At 28.2% G+C, this 12,069-nt stretch overlaps 1 protein-coding gene across 1 annotated transcript; it reads right to left on the reverse strand.

Annotated features, from left to right (window-relative positions):
* Positions 1-1,989: 1,989 nt before the first annotated feature.
* On the reverse strand, positions 1,990-4,070 carry LOC145949638 (vacuolar-sorting protein BRO1-like). The gene is made up of 3 exons (XM_083060230.1): positions 3,986-4,070; positions 3,013-3,116; positions 1,990-2,828 (listed from the first exon to the last, which is right to left on the reverse strand). Exons 1-3 carry the CDS (start codon positions 4,053-4,055, stop codon positions 2,304-2,306), a joined length of 699 nt encoding a protein of 232 aa, XP_082916356.1. The 5' UTR covers positions 4,056-4,070; the 3' UTR covers positions 1,990-2,303.
* Between the last annotated feature and the right edge of the window lie 7,999 nt (positions 4,071-12,069).

Here is a 12,069-nt window from a genome sequence, read left to right on the forward strand (position 1 = left end):
GTTTTGCAAGTTGAAAGCATTTATTTAAAAAATAAAAAGAAGAAAAAGAATGAGATTGTTGCAGTAAGACACTGCTGTCAAGACATAATTGTAGCTAGAGCTGACGCATCCAAGTAAGAAACTAATATTTATGTTGAAGTTTACATGCATGCATGACTTCTCTTCTTTGGTATTTGGTTCTACACGAGTGATTTGTTGGGAAGAAGATGTCTGTTTATGATCTTTCTCCAACTCAAGCTTCGGCTTTTCTTCAACTTTATCAAAAAGATTGACCCAAACGGGTATCTTGTCAGTCCCGTCTTCGGATACCACAAACACAAATAACGGAGGTAGCGTGTCTATAGTAAATCCCAATCATATGTCATAAATCAGAGAAATGCTAAATATATAATAAGAGACAAAAACAATAGACCGTCGTGGGACTGCTTCCGAGAAACCACTCGAACGAAAGTAGTATAAAAGACGATAACTTGATCATCAACAACATTCCCCGTCATCTCATGTATCTTTAGTTTCAGTTCTTTAAATGTTTCACCAAAACCCAGTTTAATATTCGTTTTCCCAGCAATTCCCTGGTTCACAGTCACTTCCAAGCCCAAACTAGAGTCATCCGTTGACGTTACTGCATAATTAAAAACCTATGACGTATCAGAATAGTTTCTTGAAAAACTATTATAGAATCATCAAACAAGGCGGTTATTGACAGATTTGGAAATTTTCATGAAAAAACAATATTTTAGAAGCAAAGTATGTGTTACTATTAACGGATCTGAAGAACTTTATTAAGACACATTAAACCTAATCTACAATTATAAAACCAACAACGAAGTTGTTAACGAATTTGACGATTTTAGGAAAACACTCGTTAAACCTAACTAATCTGCAATTATAAAATCAACAATTAATTAAGAGAATACTTGAATTGAGAATTTAAATGGAATAATTTAGTTTTTGAAAAAAAAAATGATTTAAAGTGAAATATTTTATTTAAATGAAAATTTTTCAAAAAAAAATTAATAATAAAATATAATGTAGATCGATTAAACTATTTTTATAAATAGATATTTTAAAATATCTAAATTATATATATATATATTTACATCAACATATAAATTATATAAATAATTCATATTATAGCATAATCTTTTTTTATTTATTAATAATTTAATTTAAAATATTAATATAAAATTTATAAATAATTATGATAAAAAAAAATTAAATTAAATAAGAAATTAAAAAAATTACACACAAAAAAAATTCAACAGTAGAATGAATTTTTTTGTCAATTGTATAAATAAGAACATATGAGATCTAAAAAGAGCGGGGATTCGAGTGATACCGAATTCCTCAACCAAAAATCCATATTCATAGAATAACATTCATTTCGCCTCTAGGTGGTTTAGTGAGGAATTGAGACTCCCAATATTTTGTTTCAACGATATCACGCCCTGGTTTTTCGTAACCTTATAGCGCATGAAATGTGTTCAGATTTTCGTGTGTGTGTTAGTATAATAAGGTCTTCATGTGTCCTGCAAATAACAATTTATAGGATCGGGATCGGGACCTATCAGATTGTGTGTTAATATAACTAGTAATCAACCCATGCTTGGTACGGGATCATAAACATCTGTGAGTAATATTCAGTCAAGTGGTTTACGACGTTATTGAATTTGTTGAAATATCGATCTGTTACAAAAACGTTATTGAATTTGATTCCTGAAATAGTTAACAAAAACAATACGAAGTGAAAGTGTTGTATAGTCCTCACCTACATTAACTTCAAACCTTAAAATAGTTTACAAGAACCATTTTCCTTCCTTGACTATATGCGTCAAGCCAAATTAATGCAACAAAAAATATAATTTGAACCCATCTTCATAAATGTCATTAACTTCAAATTAAGAGAATATCTTTCGTCAAAGTACCAGAATCTGAAAGAGTTTCACACGACCCATTCAAAGGAGAAATGAACATAGAAGGCAACGAAAATTCTGATAATAAATATGATACTATGGATCACGTGAGCTTTATATTTCCTCTAGTAGTGCTCTATATTTCCTTTTCAAATAGAGCTTTATAGGTGGGAGAATCCCCCTCGTAAAGTACGAGTCAAACAATCTATACATACAACGTTTTATAAGCTTAAATATGCACAATCCAATGATAATGCAAACCAACACAAGCCAAAAAGAAAAAACAGAATATTCATTCACGCTATACAAATGCTTTAAGATAAAGGGCTGAATCTCATTTATTGAAGAGAAAGAATATGATCTTTATCCTACAAGATGTATGGATGAACACTATTGCTGCTTATAATAGCCACTTTGGTGAGGCGGAGGGTATGGAGATGGAATGGTATAAGGAGGCCGGGGAACAGAACCAGGTTGCTGTGCTTGCGCGTTGTAGTACGGACCACGCCATCCAGGATATGCTGGTTGGCCATACTCATGGTTTGCCGGTGGTTGCTGATGAACCTGAGGTGGGTATGGAGCAGTTGATGCCGGTGGAATATGGTATGGAGGTGGAGGTGCATGATGTGCAGGACCACCATATGGGGAAGGGGGGTGATGGGGATAGGGAGGAACTGGTGGCTGCTCAACTGGCTGATAATATGGTGTTTGGGGACGAGGATCTGTTTGTGTAGTGGATCTTTGATTTTGGCTTCCCACTGAAGGGTAGTTGTTGTTAAAAGCACCTGTGTTTTTGTTATCCTGGAAACTCAGACCAGCCACTTGTCTCTGAACATCTTCAATCATTTCTCTGCACTGAATGTTCCTTGTCATCACAAAGTCCGTGCTCTGCTGCTTTACATTTGTGATTGCATCCTATTAAACAAAGAATATACATATTAGTATTGCTCGATAAATATTTATTTTAAACAAGACTGGCCAACCATATTTTTGAATAATATTGGGCACGATTTAAATTAGAATGATGATAAAATTTATTCAATTAATAGATCGGTACCTTCATAGTAAAATTAAAACCATATATTTGATAAGTTCTTACCTGCAGAGTAACAGAGAATTTTAAACCTTCATTAATGTTGTCCTTTATTTCTCGAAATTTTGATATGGCAGCTTCAATCTGCTTATAGACTTTTTCACGTAAAGCTGAAATAAATAAAAGAAATCATCAGAAGATCAACTATGATACAGGAAACGTGCAATCAAAATGTAGCATTATGTACAAAATAAATGTAAAAATCAAAAACTGAAATCTTATGGAATTTAATTGAACTGCACGGATAAGGTACGTAAAATGTTTTTAACATTGTTATCTAATGATTATTATTTATGATAAGTTTGTTTACTTTTATAAAAACTACTTTAAAAGTAATCCAAAGATGATTCCTGCTTAATTGACATCGTAAATTTTTTACATAGGAAGTGTATCACAATTAAACTCAATTTTATGCACGTTAATAAACATAATGCGAAAACAGACTTAACCTTGTGATTTGAAACAGACTTATCACAATTAATTTTTTACAATGACTGCAGCTAGCCTATAAATTAACATATTATATATAAGGAACTAGGGTACCTCTATTCAAAAATGAAAAATAAAAATAAAAAATGACTAGTAACTTATAGAATTACGTATTTGGAAACAAAATGTCACGTTAAGGTGAAAAAAAGAGAAGAAATGAAAGTGATTTAAATCCATAACATAAGGAATTCTTTAAGTCAATCCTATTAAAAAATTGGGATGAAAGAAAGGAAAAACAGAAGGTAAGGATTACATGGTGAGTATTTTCTCTTTTATTTTGTTTTTATGTTTTGCCTCTAATTTTTAACTTCTGTATTTGAATTAGATAGTTCTGGAATAAACACAAGGAATCCTAGCAAAAATTTTAGAGATCGACCAGCTAACTCTTCAATAATGAGCACGAAATTAGATGTAAGACTTGCCCAACTGAAAAAGGTTGAACAAAGATTTAATAACAACAAAATTTCAACTTCCAAGATCCAAAGGCTACCTGTTATTTTGCGACATAATGACAAGTTTGTGAAGTATTGTACACCAAAGATGATATCATTTGGTCTCATTCATCATGGTAGTGAATTCTAAAATAAGGAGAGCATTATAAACTTCTATGGACATCAAAATTTGTGGCAAAATACAATGAAAATTAAGATTCTGATGAAACAAGTCAAATTTTGTTTAAAACCATAGAAGATAACATGGAAGAATTGAAAAAGGAGTTTGATGATGATGTAATATTGGAAGGGAAGTATAATGACAATTACCTTGCTTGGGTATTGTTTATGAATGGATGTTCTTTACTTCATTTCATGAAAAATGTTGATGACAATTACCTAAACCTCAAGTTTGACCAACTAATGTATATTTGGAGAGATACACTTTTGTTGGAGAACCAACTTCCAAGGAGATTACTTGAGATGCTAAGCAAAAAGGGAGGACCCAAATTGGAATATTTATTTTCCAATCATCTTGACTTTGGTAAATACAAACGAAATGGAACAATAAATGTCTTTGTCCAAAATCCTAAACCAATTCATAAAATTACATGTAATTTTCTTACTTATATTAAACAATAAATATATTACTTAATTAAATTATGCACAAAAATAATTTAATTATCTTAATTTAAAATATTATCTGTTATCTTAATTAATATTCTATATTTTTTTATTTATTTTAGAAATAATTTAATTAGAGCTAGTAATAAAGACTAAAAGATAACAATAAGAAAATCGTAAGAATCTAAAATTAAAAAAAAAATTACAGAGAATAAAAAAAGACAGAATGATATTGATCATAGAGATGAAAACATATTTGAGCTTAAATTTTTTTACTTATTATTTTATCCGTCATTATGATTTATGATTAATTTGCTACTTTATTATTTTCTTTTTCATGTATTGATGTATATTTTACTCTTTTTTGTCTTTTGCAATTTGTATCCCCCTTTCTCTGGAATTATTAGCTCGAATTTGGTTAAGTTCCCCTATCACTTTCTTTTACATATGACCATCATTTTTTTTAATGTTGAATCGAATAATAAGAAGTATAATACGATGAATTTGATATAGAAAATTATTAAAATGGTTCAAAAAGGAGAAAATAAAATAATGATATTTAAAGATTTTGTGAGGTGAAAGATTGAAGTTTTAAACAAGGAAAAATATAAGTCTAATTTTTATTTTTAGATGAAATGTGTGATGTTTTGATTAGTGAGTTTTAAGTAGAAAATGATTCGATATAGGTTCAATTTATAGATATTTTCAACAACAACCAAAAAATGATATAAAGATTTTGGAATTAAAAAAAATTGAAGGCAGGATTGTAAAACTTGAGAAATTCATGAATTAATTTTGAAAGAAAAAATATCAAGACAATAAAATTACATAGTGAGATCGTAGTAAAAAACAATCAATAGTAGAATTTATTCTTAGTGATTCATATATAAAAAAAATGGGAATAAAGAAAGGAAAAAAGAGAAGGTAAGATTAATGGTGAGTATTTTCCCTTTTATTTGATTTTTATGTTGTGCCTCTAATTTATATATAACATTTGTATTTGTATTAGATAGTTCTGGAATATATACAAGGAATCTTAGCAAAAATTTTGGAGATCAGCCAACTCTTCAATAATGAGCAGGAAATTAGATAAGCTTGCCCAACTAAAAAAGGTTGAACAAAGATTTGATAAGAACATAATTTCAACTCCCAAGATGTAAAGGGTACCTCTTATGTTGCGACGTAATGACAAGTTTGTAAAGTATTGTACACCAAAGATGCATGATATCATTTGGTCCCATCCATCACGGTAGTGAAATTCTAAAGGAAGGAGAGCATTATAAACTTCTGTGAACATCAAAGTTTGTTGCAAAATACAATGAAAATCAAGATTCTGATGAAGTGACAATAGTTTTGCTTAAAAGAATAGAAGATAACTTGGAAGAATTGAAGAAAGAGTTTGCGGATGACATAATATTGGAAATAGAGACGTGTGATGATAATGACCTTGTTTGGATGTTGTTTGTGAATGGATGCTCTTTGCTTCATTTCATGAAAAATATTGATGTCGAGTGTCCAGAAGCACTAAATCTTAAGCTTCACCAACTATTGCAAATTCAGAGAGATACAATTTTGTTGGAAAACCAACTTCCAAGGAGATTACTTGAGATGCTAAGTAAAGAGGAAGGACCCAAATTGGAATTTTTATTTTCTAATCATGCTGACTTTGGTCAATCCAAACATAGGGACACAATGAGTGTCTCTGTCAAAAATCCTAATCCAATTCATTTACTTGATTATTATCGCTCAGAATACCTGTCACCCGAAAGGGAGATCAATATTCAAATGGGGATAAATACAATCCAAAACCAGCAAGATGATGATAATGAAGACAACAATTTTCAAATAGACCCAAAAACTGGTAATTGGTTTACTTATAAGAACGTACGAGATCTAAAAAGAGCAGGGATTCAGATGATACCGAATTCCTCAGCAAAAAGTCCATATGCATGGAATGAGGTTCATTTCAAATCTAAGTGGTTTAGTGGGGAATTGAGACTTCCAATATTTAATTTCTATGATAACACACTATTTTTTTCGAAACCTGATAGCGTATGAGATGTGTCCAGATGTTCTTAGCAAATATGAATGTTGCTCGTTCATTTCCTTCATGGATTCATTGATTGACAATGGTGAAGATGTGAAGGAGCTGAGATTAAGTGGTGTATTTAGAAATTTGCTCGGAAGCGACGAAGACTTGGCCAATCTCCTCAATGAATTGGGTGCTGATCTGCCAACTAAAATATATTCTGACTGCTGGTGTCTCGATAATGTTGTGGCCTTCAGCAAGAAATATGTTGCTGTTAAGCAGCAAATTGAAAAGCATTACAGAACTAAGTGGAAGACATGGTTGGCTGAAGCTTACAATACTCATTTCAGTACCCCATGGACTATAATTGCCTTTTTTGCTGCATTACTAATTTTATTTTTGAGTTTTATCCAAACCTTTTTCACCATAGATCCCAGATGATTCATTATGCATCTCATGTATTTGTTGGTATAATAAGCCTTTCATGTGCCCTGCAAATAATAAATGATTGAAAATGCAGGAGCAAGAGTTGTCTCGTACCCGTCTGTGTTTGTTGTGTATGTAGTATAGTAAGCTCCATGTGTGACCCGCAAATAATAATTTTTTAGTTTGGAGTGAGCTGTAATTTTTCAGAAAAATAATGTGTTTACATGTTCTTTATGATGAATTGTTGATTGGATCTATATAATTTTGTTCTCGTCGTTTGTAGATACTATTGGTGTTATGCATTGGAAAAAGTGGCCCGAGTAAATTTCAGACGATAGGTTTAAGACAACAAACAACGACCATGTAAATTTGATCAACTAAAAAAGGTTTTTTGACTAAAGTAGGGCTGTATGAAAACTTATTTACGTAAATGGAGCTCTTTTGAAACTATTTACGCCTTTGAGGCTGTTTACAACGGTGTCGCTATGGGCCATAGCGACACCATTGCCACGTGGCATTTTTTTAACTCCAGAGAAGTCATGAAAGCCATATTAACGAAGTTGGTGCAGCCTATAGCGACACTAATAGCTTCAATGAAGTCGTTGTAGCCCATAGCGCCTCATATTTGAAATTTAAAAAACAAAAATTCAAAAAATATAATTATTGAAAAAAAAATTATAAAATAGTTATTAAAATTTATATGATAATGTAAAATAAAAAATTACAAAAATAATATACTACATAATTTAAAATATTAAAACGTAAAATACAGCTGGTGTCGCTATGGGCTATAACGACACAGTGGCGCTATAGCCCACAGCGACACTATTATAAATAGATAAAAATAAATAAATATATATATATATATATTAAATAAAGAAATTAATGGAAAAATAAGTTTATAAATAGTCATTTTAATTTATATGATAATATAAAAATACAGAAATATTAAAAAAAAATAAGATAATACTTGAAAAAAAAAAGAAGAATAAGGTGTCGCTGGGTGCTATAGCGCCGCTGTTTCGCTATAGCCACTATTATAAGATACCGCATTCAACATGGAGCTTCCATATACGATGGACCAGTAAAAAGAGACTGCACTTTAGTGTTATTTATTTATTTTTATGTAGTGCACTCTAAGATTTTTTTTTTTTTAACAATGGTGAGTGGGTTTTAAAAACATATTATTAGAAAGGATTGTTTAAAATAAATTACGCTTTTAAAGTTGTTTAATAGGTGATGTTTGGTCGGTTAAAGCACCACCTGTTTGTAATTCCATCTTTTTTTTAATGTTGTAGCAGATTATAGCAACAAACAATGGCTTTAATAATTAAAAAAAAAACAAATTAAATTGTGGCGTTATAGCCTATAGCGACACTGTGTCGCTATAGGTCATAGCGCCACTCACAAAAATAATTATATATATTTTTTAAAATTACGTTTTTAAAAAAATATTTTTTATTTTTATAAATATATAATAAGTAAACTCAGTTGATTATTTTAAACTTACATTTAAATTATTTTACTTTTTTTCGTTTTTTTTTTCTTAAAGGGTGTCGCTATGGGCTACACCATTTTTATTGGCCCACAAACTGTGTTGCCTCAGCCCATAGCGACACTGGTATGACTCATTCGAACCCACCCCACACCAAAAAAAAAAAAAAAAGCCACGTGGCAATGGTGTCGCTATGGCCCATAGCGACACCGTTGTAAACAGTCCCAAAGGCGTAAATAATTTCAAAAGAGCCTCATTTACGTAAATAAGTTTTCATACAGCCCTACTTTGGTCAAAAAGCCACTAAAAAATGTTTATAGATATACTTACATTAAACATTTAATACATTAAACCTTTGATAAAAAATAACATGTTTTATTATATTAAAGAAATAACACTAATAATAGATATATTATATTTTTATTTAATTTTCTTTTATATTATCAATTTTTATAAAATATTATACGAATAATTTTAAGGATAAAAAATAATTTATTTCCAAATTAAAAAGACAAAAATAAATTAAAAATTTATAACAGATTTTGAAAAATTTTAAAAAGATTAAAAATATATTTTATCCTTTTATATATATAATGTATAAAAAAATTAATAATAAGGAAAACAAAAATATATATAAAAGATGATAATTTTAATTTATTTTTAAAAATAATATAAAAATTCTATTGTATAATTAAAAAAAAAATTTGACGTGCCTGATTACAGCAAACGACTTTTGAGCCGAGTAAATGTGTAGAAGCTTGACATAACAGAATAAAGATAAAGATAAAGTTATTATTGACAGTGAAAGGACAACAACCAATGACTGTTCAAATCAGAAAACAAAACCTAATTTAATTAATGATGCTATACCTATGATTAGTTAAATGAATTTATAAGGCTTAAGGTTATAAAGAAAACATCAAAATCAAATTAAATCATCCAGTGAAACCTAAATAAAGCTATTATTACAAGTTACAACTCAATGTTTTCGCATGTTATACAATGAACAAATTTCAAAAACAAGTGTGGAATTAAAATAACTATTTATACAGCAACAAAAGGAAAACGCATTAATTACAGGATTATATTTATATATTTGCCCATGTACTGTAATTGTTACTTGCTAGTTGAATATTTACCTTTGTCCTCGTCTTGCGATTTGCAAGTTTAATATGTGGATGTTTATGGACTTTTGAAAAATCAAGTCAGGATGATAATGTTATCAAAAGCAGATAGTTGCTTCCATTCCATGTGCAAGTTTAATAGTATTTTTGGGTTTATGTGATTGCAACTTGCAAGTTTAATTAGTATTTATCTTTGTCTGTGTCTTGCAATTTGCAAGTTCAATATTTTTATTTTTATTAATTTTGACATGTGCAACTTGCAAGTTTAATATTTCCATTTGTTCGCGTCTTGATGTTGGCAAAGGTATACGTTTGATCTCCATTCCAAGGCCTCTTCAAGCTCTTATCATATAATACAGTACTTGCTGTAGCTTTCAATCTCTCACTCCGATCTCCGCCATAGAGACACTGCAGAGTTTTTCTCAGCATTAATAAGGAAAGAGTTAGAAACTAAAGAGCTCTCAACAATATAAATATCATATGTAGAAAAAATGCCCTGCAATGTATTTTTTCTATTTTATTAATTAACTATATAGGTTCATTTAATGTCATAAATAAAATTGTATATAAGAAATGTCACTACCTTTTATTGATGTATTTTTTTTTGCTTAAATAAAATTTAATTTCTTGCAAATATTATTTTATCTTATTTTAATTTCTCTAAAATAATTATTCATTTTTAGTTCTTTGACGTTTCTTTGTGTTGCTTTATAATCCTTATTAATAATTCTAGTTAGTTTTGTGCTAAAAGGAGAAAGAAAATTGCCACACAAAAATTGAGACAAAATATAAAATATCAATTAAGATAATAAAGGTAATAAATAATATTTTAGATTGAAATAATTAAATTACATTTACATGCATGATCTAATTAATATATTTATTATTATATAAAACAATAAAATTATATATAATTTAATTTTGCACTTAATTTTTAATTTTAATATATTACAAACAATCATATTTATTACATTTAGTTTATTCCTTTTATCATAATTTAATTTTTATTGTATTTAATTTTATTCTTACATTTAATTTTGTTAATTTTTTTAATATTGTATTTTTTTAAAATATATTATAATTTACTTATAATGTATTTTAATACCTAACTTTTAATGCTACTTTTAAGTATCAATTTATTAATTTTAATTAATTGTAATATAATTATTTATTTTTATGTGTAACAAGTAGTAATTTTGTCATAAAAGTAATATATTGAAGAAAAAAAATTATAAGCGTTTCATTAAATTATATTTTTAAAATATAATGTTATAAATAAATTGGTTAACTGAAAAGTAAGAATAATATTAAAAAAATATTTTTCATATTATATTAAAAAAAATAAAATATAAAATTACATGTAATTTTTCTTACTTATAATAAACAATAAATATATTACTTAATTAAATTATGCACAAAAATAATTTAATTATCTTAATTTAAAATATTATCTGTTATCTTAATTAATATTCTATATTTTTTATTTATTTTAGAAATAAATTAATTAGAGCTAATAATAAAGACTAAAAGATAGCACTAAGAAAATTATAAGAATCTAAAATTAACAAAAAAATTTACAGAGAATAAAAAAAGACAGAATGATATTGATCATAGAGATGTAAACATATTTAAGCTTAATTAAATTTTTTTACTTATTATTTTATCCGTCATTATGATTTATGATTAATTTGCTATACTTTATTCTTTTCTTTTTCATGTGTTGATGTATATTTTACTCTCTTTTTTCTTTTGCATTTTTTATCCCTCATTCTCTGGAATTATTAGCTCGACTTTGGTTTGAGTTCCCCTATCACTTTCTTTTACATGCGACCATCATTTTTTTAATGTTGAATCGAATAATAAGAAGTATAATACGATGAATTTGAGATAGAAAATTATTAAAATGGTTCAAAAGGAGAAAATAAAATAATGATATTTAAAGATTTTGTGAGGTGAAAGATTGAAGTTTTAAACAAGGAAAAATATAAGTCTAATATTTATTTTTAGGTGAAATGTGTGATATTTTGATTAGTGAGTTTTAAGTAGAAAATGATTCAATATAGGTTCAATTTATATAGATTTTCAACAACAACCAAAAAATGATATAAAGATTTTGGGATTAAAATAATTTGAAGTGAGGATTGTAAAATTTGAGAAATTCATGAATTAATTTTGAAAGAAAATTTATCAAGACAATAAAATTACATAGTGACCGTAGTAAAAAAACAATCAATAGTAAAATTTATTCTTAGTGATTCATATATAAAATAAAAATTGGGAATAAAGAAAGGAAAAAGAGAAGGTAAGACTAATGGTGAGTGTTTTCCCTTTTGTTTGATTTTTATGTTGTGCCTTATTTATAACATTTGTATTTGTATTAGATAGTTCCGGAAAAACCACAAGGAATCTTAGCAAAAATTTTGGAGACCAGCCAACTCTTCAATA

The sequence above is a fragment of the Cajanus cajan genome, chromosome 7 (genome assembly GCF_000230855.2).
Source record: "Cajanus cajan strain Asha chromosome 7, NIPB_CcT2T_4, whole genome shotgun sequence".
In the NCBI taxonomy this organism is placed as follows: Eukaryota; Viridiplantae; Streptophyta; class Magnoliopsida; order Fabales; family Fabaceae; genus Cajanus; species Cajanus cajan.